The sequence below is a fragment of the Erithacus rubecula genome, assembly GCF_903797595.1.
Source record: "Erithacus rubecula genome assembly, chromosome: 2".
NCBI classification, from domain to species: Eukaryota; Metazoa; Chordata; class Aves; order Passeriformes; family Muscicapidae; genus Erithacus; species Erithacus rubecula.
In genome coordinates this window covers 66,303,236-66,324,294 of record NC_136685.1, presented here as the reverse complement: position 1 = coordinate 66,324,294, position 21,059 = coordinate 66,303,236, and the positions used below count along the sequence as shown (strand labels likewise).

Genomic DNA, 21,059 nt, shown 5'->3' with positions numbered 1-21,059 from the left:
CAAATTATTCTGATGTATGCAGTCATGGTTACATGTTTCTGAGACTGAGTAAAAAGTGGGCAAGAGGCTTGGAAGCAGGATGTGAAATCCTAAAACTTTCCCTAAGATGGGAAATGGTTTTATGGGTAACATATGGTTGGAAAGAAAAACAGGAGGAGGTTAAAGACGGAATTCAGCTTTCAAGAACTATTTATTTTATTTAGGAATTAGGAAGGAGTTTTAATGTAATTTCTAACATTGAAAGAACAAGGATCCTGAATTTATGCCATACTGGTTTCATGGAGAAGAACAGCATTTTTCTGAAAAGTCTGTCACAGTGTAAAGCCTAATGTTTTCTACTTTGCTGTAGACTGACTGTTTTGAGTGGGTGTTGTAACAGAATCTAAAGAAGGTTAAAGCTGCAGGTTGTTTCATTTTGTGTGATTTTTTGGGTATTATTTTTTAAAGAGATAATGCATTGAAATTACACATCAATTCTTTTTATCTGGCATATTTTAAAACTTAGTCATGGAATATTCTTGCAACTTTGCTAGTTCAGGTTTTAGGGAGAGTGTTGCCAACATCTCTTTTTTTATGTAGTCATTGTGATTTTTCATATGAGAATAACTCTGGACACACATATTCTCTAGCATGGTTTATAGCACAAACCATTATTAAAAAATGCTACTGCATTACTTGGCAGTGTCCTAAACTATGGAGTTTCTTATTAACCTTTCTGTTAATAAGAAGAGATATTTTCCTTTTACGCCTTCTATTAATTCCATTCTCCTTGTCCTCCCACTTCTGGCAGCACTGGTGTGTCATTTTTGCTAATAATCCCAGTGTGGTTTATGGGCTGAGACCCAGATATGTGCTATGCCACATCTCTGCCTGGTGGAACTCACTACTGAGACCTGCCTGTCTCTTTGAGAAGCAGAAATCCACAATGACATAGTGTCATATTGTGTATTCGTACTCCCAGGGAATAATGTGAAAATGATGTAATAGAGTTTTTGCAGCTGTGCATTTATCTGTGGATGTGCCTGCTCTGTGTTGCTTTACTTTTCCCTTTTCACTTTCCTCAGATACAGGCATTATCTTTGTTAAGCTAAACATGTTTTCTAGAGAAGTTCAGCTGGCTAGTGTCAGAAAGAATTACAGCAAAGGCTTATTCTTGAAAAAGCAAGAATTACTGTTCTTGTAATCAAGGTAGTCCTGTTGGGAAGGAAGAGTGAATCTCACACTGTGTAAGGCCTTATCTCTATGTCCTCAGTTAAACAGTAGCAAAACCACAGAAAGTTACCCCCAAAAGGAAGAAGAAGGAAATAAACTTATTTTTGTTGGTATCTGTAAAATGCTTTGTCATATTCATAAATATTAATGTATAGGAATGGCTGCACTATAATACCCTCTCTTAATAAAAAATTCCCATCAAAAATAGATTAATAAATTAAACTAATCAGTTCAATGAAGCAAAAATAATGGATAATTAGACTGTAAGATGAACTAGGATATTAGAGATAGTCCAAAGAAATTAATTTTTTTGCATACATTTCTCTAAAATTAGTTTGTGTAGAAGTCAATGTATTGTTTAAGTCAAAAGCGAGCTTCAGAGTAAAATCAAGCAATTCTGCTAATTTTGTCAATGAAGTAGATGGGGGTCACTTTAACAACAAAACCTAAATTATAGAATTGTATTGACACTGGGCCATGTGAAAAGTAATGTATGTAACAGCAGTTAACTGTGCATACCCTGCTGTGTCAAAATTAAGAATTAAAAAAAAGTCAATGCTAAAATTTGCCACATAAATTCCAATTTTATACTGATCTCAAAGGTTTAAAAAATAAATCCTGAAATATTACTTGATATATTCAGGAAAAAGGTTTCATGTAGTTTCAAAATAAATTTGTGAAAGGTATGACTGAAGGGTCTTCATCACCATTTCCCTGTACAGATTTGTCTTACTTCACAGCATTACTTATTAGTATAGATATTGCTTCAAAATATAATTTTATAAGTTTTTAAAAATAATTTATAATTTGTATAAGTTTTTAAAAATATTGCTATAACACTAAAGCCAAGCATTTATGTTACAGCATCCTACTAAAATGTGGAATTTGATATTAACTGTTTTTAGCAAGAAGGGAAGGCAACTTTAGGAAACAAAGAAATGTTTACATTTAGCTTGTCAGACTGACAAAATACCATTGAATTGTGCTTAAAACCTACTAAGATTTAGTATTCTTGTTGCTAATTATAATTACAATATTTGTAGGATAACATAAAATTCTATTTCTTTTTAATGTCACATCTCTAATGCAAAAAGACTGATGAAAAAAATCTATTTTGTTAACATCTTTAAGGCCATAATTGAAATAGTATTTTCAGCTTCTGGCTGATAAGTCCTGCACCTTCAAATATTGTGATGCTGTGTATGTTAGTCCGTGAGCACACACACCTGCACACTGTAAAGCCAAGTGTTTGGCTGTTAACCTGCACATGCAGTGGAGGTATTTGCAATATAGAAGTTTCCTTTTGAAGGAAATAAATAGTGATTATTGGTTTTGAATTTTCTGTCAAGTAGAGCTTGGAATGAATCTTCTCAGAAATTTTTCTCACAGAGAACTGCCAAATACTCCAAAAAGTGCTGTAAAAATAATGAACTAATGAAATCTGTGGTTGTTTTTGTATGTTAACTGGAATTCTTATATAAAATAAATGTAAAGTGACTAGGTAAGATGGAAGATTTTCCCACTTTTTCTGTTGTAATCTGGGAGAGGAGTACTTAGTTCCTTGTTCTGGTTGGCTCAGTCTTTTTCTGAGTTGTGGTAACTGTGGGATCCTCTGCTTGTGGCTTCTCTTTATCCTGTTCCATCTTTCCCTAGTTGCCAACTTGGAGCTTTTCTCACTTGGCAATGTTCAACTGGCTCCTCAGGGAATGAGATATCTTCCTCTTCTTCAGACTCCTTTTTAAATAGTATAAAATGTCAAACAGAAAAAACCTTGAAATCAACCTGATAGTATTTGTTACGGTTTCAACCAGAGTTTTACATATTGCTGTCTTTAGAGAGATGAACTTGATTTTCTCCCTTTATTCAAGGATACCTGATAGGAGGGGATGTTCTGAGGTTATTGCATGGTCACATGGATGAATGTTTGACAGTCCCTTCGGGTGAACATGGAGAAGAACAAAGAAGGTAGGTTTCCATCTTGTCACAAAATAATAGTGATGAATATTGCCAAAATAAGATGTTTGAAAGGTGGTGTTCTGAGACTTATTACTCACAAGAATGAATATTGTTGAGTTAAACTTTGCATATGAGCCCTTTCTATCTTCTTTTCCATATTGTTCAAGTCTGATTTAACTTGCAAGATGTAAAAGAAATAGTGATTTTTTTTGACAATTTATTGTCATTTTCCTAGTTTAAAAGCATTGTGAATTAAATGTGTTGGGCTTTTCATCACTGTTTATTTTGTAATTTCAAAAAATTCCTCAGGACAGGGTATGTAAGTCCTTTAAGGCAACAAATCTGGGAATAATCTGAGGTCTACCCTGTCATGGCAGTTTAGAATTTGATTTATAGTTATCTTCTTGACTCAAGGAATCCTGGAATGGAAGTAGTGATGACAACCTGGTATGTGTCTCTCTCTGTTAACTGAAAAATCAAAATAGTGATAAGACTGACCACAGTGAGTAGTGCATCTCAGTGGAGTGGTTGCAGAAGTCCTCTTTATTTGCTCTAATAACATATGCCCTAAACTTCTTTTGGGTAGGGCAGTCTTGTATAACTTATTTCTGCCTTCAGGCTAAATGCTGCTAAATGTTACTAAATGGTATTTTAGAATAGTTTGTTTAATGTAGCATTTTGGGTGGCTTCATTTCTATGACAAAGGAAGTGCTATCCATTAACTCACTCATCAAACTGAGTTTTCTTGGTTTGAAAATAGAAATGTGTTTTTTATTTTATTTATTTTCATTTTTAAAGATGGACATTTTTAATGGACAGGACTCCGGAAGCTCTCATCGCAAAAATCTATAAATTTTTAAATGTTAATGAGAAAAACCTCAGAGTTTTCTTTTACAGCTGGTGACCAACACTTGATGGATATTTCTCATTTCAGACATGGGAGCAGTTTTTGAATGCAGAAGATAGTTCATAATGTTGATACTTAAAATGCGATCAGTTCAGTTTTAATTTCAATTACCATGTGAGAGTCATTACAGCTTGATCACAGCTATTATTATCCTCAGCCTGAAAGTGAGAAAAAAATAAGGTGATAAATAGATAGGATCCTATAATGTTTGCTCTTACTTCTGTCTAAAACCTGCAACATTCCTTTAAAAAATGTAGTTGCAGTGTAATTTCAGATTTATGGGGTGATCAAACACTTCAGTAATGAACTTCAGTGCTTCAGAACACACTAAAAATCTGTCTCTTTTCAGTAACTCTAGCATTATATGTAAAGTACAATCATGAAGCTTAAAGTTGCAAATTAAGAAAAAAATTGATTTGCTCTTCACGTGATTTCACATGGTGAATCTTTCTGTCATATAACTTGGGGAGAATATAGTTAATTTCTTAATCAGCAGACTAGTGCCTATAAACATTGGAAAATTGTATTTCTTTCTATGGTGTCAACAGTGTTGTGTATTTCTTTATGCCTTTCTTGGATCTGTCTAAAACCCCAAAAAACCAGAGCTAGTAGCCAACAAATAGGAGATATGTCTTTGCCTTTATTTTTCCTCACAGCAGTACTGAGAATTGCTTCTAAGTGCCTCATAAGAACAGATTTTTGTTTTCTGAAATGTACTGTTGTTCAGGAACTTTCTTTGATAAACAACTGAAATAAAAATAAGTTTGTTTTCCATAGTCTCATTTCTGAAGTTTTTCTATTTTTCTGAAGTATTTTAAAGTGTTTTTTATTAATAAACCTAGAATATAATCTATGATTACTTTTCATTATAAGGAGTTAGTTATAATCACTCCGTGACCCACTTGAATTATTAGTAAGTTTAGTTATTGCTTAAAACATCTAAACTTCTATCTCTAATTAATATTCTTTCCAGTTGCCTATTCAAAATAATTTGTGGCTCCTTTCAGTTTTCACTATGTGTGCATACATAATTTTGATGGTTGTGATTCAACATCTGGCAGAATTATGTTTAAACACATGGGTAATTTTGGCAGGTAGGAAATTTTAAGACAAATTATTTTGTCTTTCATTTTCAGTTCTGTAACTTTTGTGCATGAGGCATATATGTATGATATATTTGAAGTACAAGAATTCCATATTATCCTGTCATCACCAGTTGAAGTAATCTGGTGATAGATTGTTGTGATTTTGTTTGGTTTGCTTTGTTCCAGCATACACCTGAAGAGCAGGTCTGCTCTGCAGAATGGCAGCATAAAGGAGCACTGAGAATTACCATCTCTGTTATGACTCACTATTTCCTCTATCACATTTTAATTTTTCTGCAGAGGCTTCATATTTAGCCTTTTCAAATAAGCAAAAAATCAGACAATCTTAAAATAGCAGTTTTATTCTGTAATGTCACCTGGTATCTATTTCAAGGAATAAATAAATAGTTTAGATGTGAAGTATCCTCCTAGGCAGCTCCCAAAAATAACTGTAGTTTTACTCTATTCTTAGAACATTGATGCAATTGCAGAAATTTTGAGTATAGAAGTGTTTCAGTGAGTACCAGGAGTTCAAAATAAAGCACACATTTTCAAGATGTTTATACTCTTGTACATATGAGTGTTTATACTCTCACTTAGCACAGTGGAGATCTATGAAGCACATACTGTATTCATGATTACAGTACCAAACAAATCTTCCTCTGAGTCAAGGTGATCTAAATCTACTCTTGAAGTGGCAGAAAGTCATAAAAAAGCTTATAAAATTATTTTCTGCATCTCAATTTTTTCTGAGTCTGTGCTAGGTTTCTTTCCTTAATTGTTGAGCCTGTGTGTCCTTCCATGTGGCCCTTAGATTGTGGTGCTGTGATGCCTAGAAGGTAGGGTGGAATCATTGTATTGTGGAAGAGGAATGTTGCTGTTGAGTCAGGAACTTAAACTTTTCCTTGGGAAGCAGTTTCAAGCAGATCCTGCCTGAAGTTGCTAGATTAAGTTTGCTTTGTAATCAAAAGACATTCTAATTGGAAGCAGTAAAAATTGAGAAGTTTGTGGTAATGTGATGGTTTATTTGCTATTACAGTAGAGGAATATAGTGGTATTATTTTTAAAATGCCACAGGCAGAGTGAAAGATGCCCTGGAGTCTTCACTCAATGACCCAGCCAAAAAACGGAACAGAAAAAAAGTCAAGCACATGCAATTTCCCTGAATGAAATATAATTTAATGCACGTTCTAGTTAAGTATGTTGCTGTTTTAAAGCAGCTAGTTTGAGCCTTGTGCATAGAATCCTTAAATTGTGGTTTTATTCTACAAAGTGCCTTAGTTATCTCTAGCAAGTTAGACCTAAATTTACAGAGTAGTGTCATTTGACTTTAAGTCAAATTTCAGAAGCATTTACAGATAGATTAAAAAATGGATACAACTGTATAGACAGACAAGAGAAGGCCTAGTATCATCATCATTTTGGTGTTCTTATGGTGGTTACTTTGATTTCCATCTGTCTTCAAAGCCAGGGCAAATTCTGCAGCAGCACATTAGCTATTAATCCATATTTATCTTGGCTGCTTTTTCTTCAGTCTCTGTCTGCATAGTTTGTGATGTAGATCCTATCAGGAGCTGATAAAAGCAGTTCATCAGTAGGAATGAGGCAAACCCACCATAATTTCCTTGATTTATCTATGTGGTTTAAATTTAAATAAAAGATTGCATAGTCTTACTTTCTACCTTTCCCCTCCAGTTTCATAGAGGAGAAATTTATTAATAATGTTTAATACTTTTTTCTTTTTTTTTTTTCGTTTGTTTCAAGGTTTATATATGATTATCCAGAAAAAGATTTATATCATTTTTTGTATTATAGGTAACTTGAAACTGTCTTTACTTTCCTTTGACATATTTTCCAGTTGAAATTTTGACTCTTCTTTTTTCTTTTTAAACCTATTATTTGGTAATTATAGTATTGAATCTTCACTTTTTAATTTATAATATCAAAGGAATGAATGCATTTACTCTTAATTATGATGAGAATTAATATTTAGAGAATGTATAGATTAAATTGCTTCTCTGAAGCTGCTTTCCATTGGTTCACTCCATGAAAAAAAATTAAAAATGTTCGTAATTATATTTTACAATTGAATTGGTCGGGTGTTGTGCCCCCCCTTTCTTTTTGCAGTTCAATTAAGTGGAATTGTTTTACATTGTTGATATTGTTGTATTATGTGTGTTATTTTTAGTTTCCTGTAGAAATGTCAACTGGCTATTAATAGAGGCATGACTGTAGAGTTTTTGGATTGCTTTCTAGTGTTGGGGGCATATGTTTTGTAGTTGGATTATTTGTTTGTTTTTTTCTTTTGGTGGTTGGTTGGTTTTCTGTGGGTTTTTAAGCTAATGGCAGACAGCAGTAGAAGTATGCAATCAAAATTACGTGGTGAGCTTTTATTTTTTGACTGGGTTGTGGTGCTTCTTCTTGGTTATACCACCATCTTTCATATTCTTTTAGAATTTAAATACTTCACAGAAGTAGGGCTCTTATAGTTTCCAGTCTACAAAGGAACTATGAGCATTCCCATTGCAACTAATTTGCATTTTGATTTACAATATGTGTTTAAAAGGGATGACAGCAGTGCAATCTGGACACTTCAGAAATATTTCATTATGGAAAGCAATTACCTGTGATAGAGAGAAAAGTGCTCCTGGCTTTTCAAAGTATCATTTGGGCTGGAGCAGACTCCAATTTCTCAAACCATCCATTCAGAATAAACCTTCATGAGGGAATGGATAAAAGTAGCCTAATTTCAGAAGCAGTTTTACCATTCCTGCCTTTGAGACTTTCTTTGGGTGAAACATATTATATTAAGGCTTTTGTAATTACACTGAACACTTAATGTTAGTTTCTGGGATGGATAGGCTTTTAAAGTGATGGTCAAAATCAGTATGACTTAGTCAATCCCATCTTCTTTTTTATTTTCCATGCCATTCTCTGACACCTTTTCTCACAGCATTACAAACTGTTGACGTGTATTGTATGTCAGAACATTTGGGATCTGGCATGTATGGAGCATGATCTATGACTGAAATGTGAACTCAAAAAAGTTTACATCAGCATAAGTCAATAACCTTTCCCTGCACCCCAAACAACCCTTAAGCCTTATATAATGATTTCTGTGCTTTTAAACATACATAGAGGTCTTTAGTGACTGATTTTTCAAACTAAAACAGCCTTGTCAGTCATTGAGAGGACTGGAAAAATTTCTTTCACTTGAACTTTGACATCTTATTTGGATTTATTAATTTGTGTGTGATCCAAGTACACTATTGTTCTTTATGTGGCCCTCATTCCTTTCAATTAACTGAGATTTGTTCCATTGTTTTCTTGCTGTTGAACTTAGGATTTGCAGGTTCTTCAACCAAGACTGCTTCAGCAGTATCGAAACACTGTCATTTAATGGAATTTATTTTAACTTCATTTAATTCCCATTTGTAGTCGGTGAGTTTCGGTGAAATGATTGCCCTCTCTCTGCTGAACAATACTTCAATAAGAATATAAATTCAATAATGATTCTCCAGGGGGGTTGACACGTGGTAGTCTATTTTAAACCTGTGTAATTAATTCATTATTGTAATTCAACATGATAGAATCAGCTAGGGAGCTTTTTGGTTTTTTTTCTTTTTTTTTTTTTTTTTTTTTTTTTGTTTACTGTCTCTTTGCTTTTGCACGCCCTCTTGGAAAGCCAGAGAGTGCTGAGGGTGAGCTGTGGAGAGCAGGACCTGTTCCCGCCGGGGCCGTGGCGCTGTCCGTGGTGCTGCACACACAACCCAGACTGAGCGAGACAAATGCAGCGTCCAATCCCAGCTCATGTTTGGATTAAGACTAATGAAATAGATTAATTTAGTCAGGAAAAGGATGGTGTTTAAAATTTAATTTACAGTCATATGTCAGACCAAAAAAATGACTTGATTACACCAACTGACTGACTAGATGAAGGTTTATAATAAAGATGAACTGAAAAGTGTCAAAAGTTCTGAATTACTTATAGATATTTTATATTGAAATAAAGGTGGTTAATATCCTTAATCTACAAATGTAGAATATATGGATAAAATGCATTTGAAAAAACAGCAAAATTGTCACAAATGAATATGATGGGTATGGCTTTGAAGATACAAGGTATATCCCAAGATTTGAGGAAGACTAACACTTGTAGCTTCTTGTCCTATCTTTTTCCTGCTGTTCTTTATATTTTCCTTATGCACTTAAACTAACTACAATTTAATAATTAGGTTTTATAATCTGGAGATTTTCTCTACTGTTTGGCAAGAAATGTGCATCTTCTTTGCACCATGCAACTCAATTTCTTTTTCACACTGTCAATGTAAAGAGAATGTTTGTGTGTTACTTCCTGTCATTAAAAGCATTTTGACCTAGCATTACCAGAACCTGATATGACTTACTAGTGTCAGCTTCCAGAAAGATTCAAATGTTATGAATCATCCTTTCTTTTCAGCACTGAGTTGTCATCAGAAGTATACAAAAAGAAATTAGGTGCATCCCATCAAATAGTGATATAGAACAAGTATTAAGGAAGTTGGTTTGAGTGATCTCTGAGCTGTTGAATACATTTTTTTTTATGAAAAGAGCTAAAAATGAACTTCCAATTTCTTAGCATAAAAACTTTTGAGATGGTCTGGGTTATGGACTTACTCATGTGCTCTGGGATGATGTTCAGCATGAATGCTGTTATGGTAAAGGCAAAGTGACTTGCCCTTCATTGAAGAAATCTTTTATTAAAAATATTCTTCTATTAATCTTTTCTTTATCATATTTTCTATAACAAAGACTGTATCTTGTTAAAATCACAGGAGCTTACACCCTATTCCAATGCTTTGTGCTAACTTATTTTTTGTAGAATGTGTCTTCTTTCCTGTTTCAAAGTCTTTTTGCTTCATCTTTTATTCTAGTTTTCAGGTTTCTCATTGTATTTCCCTTTAGGGATCCTTGATCCCTAGCCCTTCAGTCACCAGCTCTTTCAGTCCCCCTCCAGACTGCTGCAACTCATTCTTTTGCTGAGGCTCAGATTCTGCCTCTTTGACATTTGTCTTTAAAGTTTTACTACAGTCTTTTAGCCTTTACTCTCTCTGTTGCTGCCATACCTAGTCATTCTTATTGAACTAATAGACAATCCTAAAATCCTTTTTATTTCCTCTAGTAAACAAGTAATATGGTTTTATTTAGGATTTCTTCTATCTCTTTCCCATTTTCTCATCTTACATGACCATTCTAAGACTGATAGCTCCCCTTTGAAGGAATATAGAAAATAATGGATAGACAGTCATATATAAGTAAATTACTTAATCCATGAGAAGCCATTCTTTTAAGTTTAAGATGGAGGGGTTTTTAGATCTTGAATATTAAAGTGGCCCAACAGCTATGTGTAATCCAAAACTAACTTCAAAAGAAGAATCAAATTGAGGAACTGGCGGCAGCTTTGTGGTTTGCATTGTGAGAAAGAGAGTCATCCTTGAAAAGTAGAAAGGTGCCAACCTAAGAATGAAACATTATTATGAATTTAAACCTTTGCTTCAACCTGATTTTTGACTTGAAATCTGCTGAATAAAATTTAATTTTATATTATGCAATATGCAAGTACAAGGATTCCAAATGCATTTTTGTGAGTGAGGTTCATACTGAAATAAGCCAGGATGTAATCAGAATGTTTCAACTTTGGAAAAAAACGACAACCCTCACCCAAGCTTCCCAAACAAACAACCCACACCCTTCCAATCCAAACCAGCCAACCAGAATGGCATCTGATCTGTTATTCTTGAGATGTTGCTGCATAAATCCAGTCTTGGTCTGTTAGCTGCAGAAGAATTTGAACAAATACCTGAGGTACAGAGAGAATATCTGAACAGAGAAATAGCTGACTTCAAGGCTGTGCAGCAATTGCGTTTTACTGTACTAATAAAGGTAAATTTCAACAAAAAATAAGATTGCCTTTGATTTTCATTTCCTTTCATGAGACACTTGCTAATACCTTCCAGCTGCTCCTAACATCACAAACCATTGCAGCAAACAGCTGAGATAATACTTGGAGAAAATAGTGTATATAAGGTCAAGGGGTGAATATTGTCATATTTATATCCACCTTCTTGCTACTTCTTGCTACATGGAAAATGTGCTGGAGTTTCTATTCATACCTGGGTCATAAATGTTCAGTGTTTCTGAGTCTATAATTGTAGTGAGCTGTATTTATTTTGTGTTTGAACTAATTTTTTTTTTCTTTTATGATTCATCTTAATTCTTTTGCAATGTCTGGGAGTGTTTATTTCCATAATATTTTTTTCTACATTCCAAGATGAATTTTAGCACATCTATAGTTTCATGTATGCTTAACAGTACTGGGAAATATATTTTGTTTTTTTTGGTTTTGAACTATTTTTTTTCAATGCTAGGTTTTCCTCTATGCTAAACATTAAGTCCTATATTATATCCACAGAAGGACTTGGAAAGCTGAAGCCTAGTAAGAAGTACGTTCTTGATTCCAAAACTGTAGTTGTCAAAAATTTGTTTTAGCAAAGAGTGGGGTATACCTACAATTTCATTATTAATATTCCCTAAAGTTATGCTGCTGGCTGTTTTTGGTCGTGCCTGATCTTGACTGAAGTTCACAGCATTTACTCAATCCATCAGCTCTTCCAGGATCTATGGAATTAGGCCATAGATTGTTAGTCCCCCAAGACATGCGCAATCTGATAAGCAAATTGACAGCACTCCTTTGCATAAGTGACGCTCATATGTATTTTCCCAAAGGAAGTGCCTAGGCTTTTGAATTCTGTCTGTGTCATAGGGCAGAAATAAAGGCACAGGCAGGACACAATCCAAAGAATGGCTCCCTAAATTTAGAATGACAATGCTAACTTTCCTTAGTTTACTTTAGTTTACTTCTACTATTTAGTTTACTTCTAACTTTACTTGGTTTTCCTGTTTACTTTGAAGCAAAACAGGCTTATCTGCTCAGGGCTTTCAGTGGTCATAGGTCTTAACCATTATAGATCAGTTATCTATATGTAAAATAATGAAAACTTGATTTTTTTTTAGGCTTAATTGACATTTTTCTAGAGATATTTAGATTTCTTGTTATATGAAGGAATTAGAGAGGTCATTACATATTAAAATTTGTAAATAGGAAGATGTTAGCATCTGAGATGTGTGAAGACTGTGTCAGTGTGGTTGTTGTAATATCTTAGGTGTTATGGCTCTAAAATAAAGTGTTAAATAAATACATATTCAGTGATCACAAATCTTATTCCTTATTTGATACTTGGCTTTTGTTAGAATCTGGATATGTAATTATCAGGTTATTGATACTGTTTCTCCTCTAGATTCTTTATCCTTAAAACACTAAGAAAAATGTCTAAGCAAATACTGTGTAAACCTTGTTAGTATGAATGTCACAATTTTGGATGCTAAGGACAATTACAACAGAATTTGAATAACTAAGTGTGAAGGTTTAATTGACAAGACTGGGTTTTGAATTTAATAATCTTTGAATCTGACAAACACAACGATTGTTCTGACAGTCTTAAAATGAGAGATGTTGTTAAATGAACAAACACATAGATGCTGAATTCTGCTGAACATTTGGTCTGTGTCCTTGCTTGGTTTTCAGAACTGTCCATTATGAAGGTGGTGCTGTGTCCATTCATGCTCGTTCCCTTTGGCGACTAGAGACTCTAAGAGTTGCGTAAGTAAATCTGTCTCAGAAAAAGAAGGACATTGGGCAGGACACTTTCTGTATAGCAAGAGCAATCCTAGAAAATGAAAATAATTATAAATCTGAAGGAGTAAAACTAAAATAATCCTTTAAAAATGCTTTATATTGCTTTCTTTAAATATGAAACAAGTTCTTATAGAGAGAGTGCATGTTGGTTGTTTTTCAAAGTTGTTAAGCTTCAATGAATTCACAATTTACATTTTTAGCACATAAATCACAAAAACAGAACTGGTTTCCTTAAAATAAAAATCACATGTGACACTCCTCCTTCAGCTTTTTTAAGCCATTTGGAAGACTTTAAAATAAAAATTTAAGACAAGAAATTCAGTCATGCATTATTGGAAGTATTGGAGTAATAGTAAGGAATTGAGCTCTGTTTGTTAAACTAATTGCAGTGTAAACCTGCATTTAAATAATATTACGATATGTGCTTGTGATAAAGTTTCTAGTGAGGAATAAATGATTGCTTTTTGGAGATTAAATCAGAGCAGCTTCTGAAAAGGTTACACTCCAGTGATGCTGTTTTCTCTGTGTGCATTTTATTAATAGGATGACATTAAATGTCAGTGGTAGGGCAGTGAGCTTTTTCCTTTGGACTAAAATGGACCTTGAGACAGTGACAGCAACAATGAAACTGTGGAAGGATCTCTGGCTTTTTGTTTTTGCTATGACATTTACTTCCCTAGTAAGCAGTACTGCAGCAACATGGGGATCCAAGAAATGACAGGTTTCTGTTATGACCATCATATATATCACTTTGACAGGCAAAGGGTAAGCATTTGAACATATATGACTGAAGGAAATAGTAAGAACTGTCAAAACAATTATTACAAAGCAAGTTCTAATCTTTCTTTTTCAAAAGCAGGATTTTCTAGCCAGGAAAAGCGAACCAAATAAAGCCTTAAGAATAACACTCTATCCTGTACTTCCCTCACCAACCTATTTTCCTGTATGATATTCCAATTGCTGTATGCATTCAGTGCTGAATTGCTGTCCATTAATATTCATGCAAATGGTTCAATTTGTAGCTTTGTGTATGCATGCCTGAAGTTCACAATCTATTGTAGTCCTTCCCAGAATGACTGCAGATATAATGCTATGTGAATTTTACATGTTTCTAAAGGAACTTTTTTTGTTTTCCCCTTCAACTCTGTTCATTAGTGGAGAACTCTCAAAAAATTGCCTGGGCAGTCTATATGGACAGATGCCCTTGGGATGCCCTGCCATGGGACACCAAACTGCTCAGCATTGCTTTCTTTCCCAAAAGGCAGAGTTCATGCTCTCACATTGCAAAAAATATTTTTAGTAGTTAGAAAGGGCTTCATAAGATACTTCCTGCTCAAAAGGCTTTTTTTATAAGTGCACATGAACTGTTATTTTTCCTATCCTGCAGGCATGAACTAGAAGCATGGCTCAATTACACTACCTTTTTTTTTTTTTCTTATGGTCTGTAGCTACTGGGGCCAAAAGAAAATTGAATGAGACAGGAGAAAAGGCATCTCCCCAGCATGACCTGTAATATAAAAGGTGCAGAACAGATGTATTTTGCCAGACTTGGCAACACAATAGCAAAGATTCATGACCTTTTACTGACTAGAGAAACAGAAGTTATGATAAAACACTGGACTCAGATGTCCTTTTGTGGAGTACATGGATTTTGCTGTGCAGAAGACAGAAAAAGATAAATGTGTTTCTAAGATATAAAGCTTTCATATTTCCTTCTACTCCAAAGCTCCCTCAACTTAAACAGAAGAAACTCTAATTGTCAAAATAAAATAGTTGATGATGAAAACCTTTTTGTTCTTCTGTTCTCTTTAAAACCAATAACTGGAAAGGTTTAGAAGTTTAATCACTGAAGTGTAATAAATCCTGTTGCAAAACAGAAGCATTTAAAAAACTGGACTTTGAAAATGTTTGCCAAATTAGTTTTGCATACTTTGCATCCAGTATGGCCAACTTTAAAGAAGACACATTTAAACAAGTGGGTATTGGTGTTAAACAGATAAGTGCCTTAACCAGCTATGTCTGTGTGTCAGGGAAAATGAAAATGATTTAACATACCTGTGTAAATACAAACTTAAGGGATTTTCAGACTACCATGTGGATACATACAAAAACAAATACATAATATGTATACAGAATAAATAGATGATTTCCTCTCCAAAATGCATCATTCACATACCTCTGAAGTGCAAACTTTTGAGGATATTTTGAAGAAAGTTCTGTGAAGACAAGGAAAATATTCTAGTTGTGTCAGTTTTCCAATCTGAAAAGCCTTTGTGAAGTATGTACTCCTTAGCAACCCCTATATAAGTTTATCTTCAGGAATTAAACGGGAGAAACATCAGGGATGAATTTTCAGTTTAGGGCAAGAAGTTGGAAACCTATAACCTGTATTTTAAGTTGAGTGATTCTTGGGGAACTTAGATAAGCTTTGCCTTTCTTCCTTCTATAGAATATGATGAATCTGGGCCTTTTTTTTTTTTTTTTTTTTTTTTAATAAGTTTTCACATTTATTTTAGAAAGTTTTCTGGTTTGTTTTTTTTTTTTTTTTTTTGTTGGTTTTTTTTTTTTTTTTAAGCCATTTCATTTTTGCTCAACATTTAAAGTGTGCTTAAAATCTCCTGACTGGTAAAAGATCTCTGGGAGAGTGAAGAATGGCAGCTGCTGGTAGATGAAATGTTGGAGAGGGAACTGGCAGATCTAAACTCTTTGTGTACAGCATAAGCCTCCTTGTCTGTAGGCGGTCTGTACCTTCTCTCAAGAGGAATTCAGTCTGAACAAAGGCAGCTTGTGCAAAGCAAGACCTTAAGATTATTTATTAGAATAGTTTTGTAGGGGATAACCATGAAGTAGCCACTTTCTTGCTGATACTCCAAACTGTGAATTTTATATTTTATAGCAACTAGTTGGCAGTATATTTTACTTTAAAATATTTTTGCCAGTAGTTAAAATATAATTTTTTTTTTAATAAATGTTTTTTTATGGACTCTCTTAGGTGGAGTGGCAGCCACATTAGATGGGGACAACCATTCAGACTAAGACATATAACAACAGGAAAATATTTAAGTCTCCTGGATGACAAGAGTCTTCTTCTTACAGACAAAGAGAAGGCAGATGTAAAATCTACAGCATTCTGTTTTCGGTCTTCCAAGGTATGGAATCAGTGCAGTATTAATATTACTAGTAATAATTCCAATCTCTTTAGAAAGCAAGATTTAGATACTTTCTGTTTGTTGTGATTGCATTAATTATTGGAGTCTTCTACTTTTCACAGGTTAAAAAAATTCCAAAATGCAGTATAATCAATACTAGAAAGCTTCTTTTATCATACTTTCTCTATGTATTGCTGCCTGGATGTCTGTTTGTGGGTTTCCTTTTTTTTTTTATTTTTAATTAGTTGCTTTTTTGTTGTTTTATAGATTGGGTTGGGATTTTTTTGTACTACTTGCCCACTTTTAAGCAGTATACTAATTTCTAATTTGTTTTTCTGATTAACTTCTCTGCTGCTTTATTGCTTATATCTGTTGTCTAACATAGGAACAATTTATAATATTGTGAGTTACTGAAATTAAATTGGAAATCTAGGAATTCTCTCAGCAGATACTGTACTATATGCTAATCTGAAGTTACCAGAGTCTGACTTTTCTTTTGACAGTTTCAATAAGCATTTTGAGTTTAAACCAGTACTGTTGTAGTGGGTAAACAGTTAAGAGTAATGTTATGATAAATTCCTAAATATCCTTTAATTCTTATACTTTTCACCTGTAGAATTTTGTCTGAAATTTTTCCAACAATAACTTTGTTGTTGGAAAAACCTGTCTTCTAAAATACAAATTAGCAGTAAACATAATTACTCATTAACTTCTCTGTACCATTTAAATTATACACGCACACACACACACACACATATGTGTGTGTGTATATATATATATTTAAATTATTTACCTGCTTGGGAAGATCAGAAAAGAAAAGGTACCCAAAAGCAGGTGTATAGACTTTTGCACCTTGATAACAAAGACTGTAGTTCAGGTGATGGTTTTGAGACCCAGACAAGGGATCTTATTTGAAACAGTTAGAAAAGTCATAGAAATGCTTAAATGTTTTAGGGCAATGTGGTGCAACCATATTGGAAATTTCCGGTTGCAGCTAGTATAGATTTCAACACTTGAAAGCAAGAGGGATAGAATAATTCACTATGATTTTTCAAGATGAGTTGTCAGCAGGGATTGCTCCAAAAAGAGGGAATAATAGACTCTACTGTTATATACTCTCTGTGCCCTACTGTTACATGTTTTATTTAGTCCAAAAAACACTTGAAGGCAGGAATTTTTAGCAGTAAAGAATGTCTTTTGTTGATATGGATAAGGTTGTTTCTCTCTATTTTCTATGTCGCATAGGCACATGTATTTTGGAGACAAGGTGATGTTGTATTTGAAGTTTCTTCTTTTTATTTTTTTCCCAGTCTGAATTTGGAAGTCTCATTTGAAATTATTTTCAGGTTTTATATTTTGAAATGGTTTTGTTCTACATGCTCAAAATGAAAGGGTAACATTTACTTGGTTTGTAGTGGCCAAACCTATCCTGTGCTGCGCAGAGCAGAGACAAAAGGCTTTGGGGCAGGTAGAAACTTGTTATGGCAATCAATTGAATTAATGAGAGAATTTTAATAGGGGTATATAAGCTAATCAGCACATGAAAAATACAATATTAATGCTTTTTGAATATGGATTTTCAAAGAAATTGGAAGTCTTGAAGATCATATTTGATGCAAATGTTGTGGATATCAACATTAATTTTAACAAATGACTTGGAGAGAATGATAGAGATACCACAGTGGAGGAGTACATGTTTTGCTAAGGATCAGTCGAGTCTGGATGCTATCCTGTGTCATGTCCTCTAGATTGGCCCTGCTTCAGCAGGGAACTTGGACCAGATGACCCAGTGTGGTAATTTCTAACCTGACCCATTCTGTGATTCAGTCTCTTGCTTTGGACTTCTTATAGGAGTGTCATGTTTCACTTTATTAGGCTACAGGCATTAAAAAATTTTAGGTGCCTTCCGTCTCTGGGAAAGGGTATTAAAATAAAAATTCAAATTATAGGAGTGCTAGAAAGGCTTCTGTAAATAAAGTATGCAGATTTAGGGTCTCTTTTCCTCTGAGTTTGTTTGAACAAGCCATCTAAACTTTATCTTATATTGTTGAATGTACTTAGCACCCCAAAAAAATTCATGGATAAGAGAGAGCCCTTGATCTTCTTTATTGAGTACAGAGCATTAAAACCTGGGGGTGTTTCAAGTGTCTAGGTTTTTCTTATTGAAATTTCATCCCTTTTTTTGCCACAATCATAATTCTTCCTTGCAGTAGCTGGAAAGAAGAGGGAAGAATTGTGAAGCTCCCACTTGCACAATAGTAAGTTAACTTTAAATAGGAAAAAACAAAAAAGAGGAAAATGTGAAAGGATCAATTCCTTCAAGCATATGAGTAGATAATAACTTCAAGTTCTGTAAGAAAAGTGGCTTTCACATTTGCAGAGATAGTGCTGAAAATGTATCACCTGCAAACCTGAAGATTCACATGCAAATATCGAGACTTAACATTTGTTTTTTATACCTTATTTACAAGGGCTTATCATCTTAAACATGCTAGCTTGCGAGTACTTAATTTAAAAATAGCCCAGAAGAAAGCTAAAGAGGTGCTGGTTTTGTTTTTTTTTTGGTGAAAGCTTGAAAATACCACAGTGTTGCCAAACAGCACTCAGAAGATAAGGATTTTCTGAGGAGCTGCCAATCACTCAGTCACATCATTTTTTTTTTTCTGATAATCAGCCTTTGTTCTCTGATTATCATATATTAACCTAATAATTATCATTAAATGCAAAATATATTAGCCTTTCAAGCATCTGAAATTCAGAAATTTATATTTTTCTTTTTTTCTGTCTAGCAGTTCTTCTTCATTCAGCACAGGATGTCCACAGATATCTATAATTTATTTCCCAAACATATGGCTCTTTCAGTAGACTTGTGTTTCTAGAGGTCAAGTTTAGTGAATTTTTTTTTTCTCTTCCATTTGCTCAATATTGATTCTTTTTGATAAAGAACATTGTTTTAATATCACTATATCACTGAAATAAGGTCTTTTTACCAATTTAGAAATGTTAGTACATTCTGTACCTAGTCTGCTTTTCATGTCCGTAGTCTTTTCTAGAGGACAGGAATACATCATTTTTAATAAAATGCTATGGCTTGTATTTTTATGTCTTCAGCTTTTTCTTTCTTCTTTTTCCTTGTAAAATTTTATGGAAATTTTATTACTGTCACTTAAAAAGCAGCCATAAATTAGCTGCTTGCTAATGTTTGTGAGGTCTTAAAATATCAGTCTTTAAAGTGTGCCACAGAGCTTATGGGTTAGGTCAGAGGACAGGAGGTAAGGTTGAAAGGACAAGCCTTAATCATGGCAATCCATTTTGGAATGTTTATAAGGAGTTCAACATTACACTGAAATAATGGTTAAGGTGAGGCTTCATAGAATAATTTTTCAACATGAGAATGAAACAATTTTTAAAAGATTTTGTTCATTCAGCCTACAACAAAAGTGGGAAGATTGGCTTGTGTTCTTGTATGCATGGAATAAACACTGTTTACAAAGAGAACAACCTTCTGGAGAAAATCTGGTCTATTGTTGAATAAGCCTGCTCATTTCTGACGAGTTCTTGTTTTGCATTACTGAGAAGGTTTACGGACTGTTGAAAAATCCACTTGTTGCTGTTTGGTCCAGTGTAATAAATGAAGATTTTAGATCCTTGTTCAGACGAGGTTGATCATCTGAGAATGGGTCTGGACTACAAATAAAATGGAAGGTTTTCTTTGTAAAAATACTGTAGGAAGAATTAGCAGATGATTCAGTAGTGACAGGTTACATATGAGGTAAGTGTGTGGCTGGAAACTTGCACCTTACTTGCACATGTAATGTCTGTCCCAATGCACCATTATTAATTAGTGACATGATGATGTCTGACATTTTTTAGACCCCCACTTTCACTGATAAACTATTGTACTGTAGATAATGAGATTGATTCATTATAGGTACTTTGTCAACTCACTGCTGTTTATTGATATGAACCACGCACTCCATACAAATCTTCCTCTTTTTAAAAACAATTGGTGATTCGTGTTCACACCCAGAAAAATCTGTCTTGAAGCTCCCAAATGAATGGTGTAATGCCTGCTGCCCCTACACCATCCTCTAGTCTTCTGTTTCTCTCCTACATGTAACTCAACTTTGATGTATAATAACTTTCCTGGCTACTATATTTATTTTGCAGGACAGAGATCATTTTAATGGGATTGATTGCAATCTGGGCTTTAAACATATATGCTGAGCTGTTAGTGTACTTACATCAGTGAGAACAGAGATCTTGTTTGACAAATTGTTGGCACTGCAATTTTTATGCCAAGTAAATTTAATTCTAATTGGAATGAAAATTTCAGTGTCAAACTCCTTCACTTTGTTACAGACAATAGATTTTTAACAAGGAATGCAAAAATACTTTGAATTAATAATCCTTCCTCTTATCTACAGTGCTTTATGAGAAAATTTGTGCATTCTTGTGTATTCATAATTAATTTCTTAAGATGTACATTCACATATCAAGAAATTAATTGTGAGACCTGAGAAAAAGAAAATCTTATAGTGTAGAAACACAGTATGCATTCACAGTATCTTCTAGTTATAAAGAGAACTCAAAAAACTGGAGCTTGAAATCAGGATCTAATTTTTCTTTATCATCATTTGTTTCTGATGTCAGGTTATAAGTAGCTTTTCAATTTCCACCTGTTACTGCATTCAGGTTATTTGTGCTAGGTTTTGAAAGAATTGAATACAACATTTAGATAATAATAGGTTAATAAGGAAATAGAAGCACATAATAACTGTAATTGACATCAGATTATTAATAAATCAGTTATTACCATGTATCAATGGACAAGATTTTAATAAGAATTTCAGCATTTAAGAAGTGCTGAAAGTAATTTACTAGGTAGTGAAATTAACATCTGTATCCAGAAACAATCAGAAAACAAGCTGAATTGATGAATATTATATCTGAAAATTTAATGTTATGAAAAGGAATCATAAGAATTTTGCCTCGATACGATTGTACTTTTTTTT

The 21,059-nt window shown here is 33.7% G+C and overlaps 1 protein-coding gene across 4 annotated transcripts in view; it reads left to right on the top strand.

The window, feature by feature from the left end:
• The window catches only part of RYR2 (ryanodine receptor 2), a 369,436-nt gene that overhangs the window by 160,527 nt on the left and 187,850 nt on the right, over positions 1 to 21,059 (top strand). For all 4 annotated transcript variants that reach the window (XM_079298135.1, XM_079298134.1, XM_079298133.1 and 1 more), the window contains exons 9-11: positions 3,081 to 3,177; positions 12,785 to 12,859; positions 15,888 to 16,044. In XM_079298135.1, coding sequence (XP_079154261.1) covers positions 3,081 to 3,177; positions 12,785 to 12,859; positions 15,888 to 16,044 — 329 coding nt within the window. The remainder of the gene's footprint in view (positions 1 to 3,080; positions 3,178 to 12,784; positions 12,860 to 15,887; positions 16,045 to 21,059) is intronic.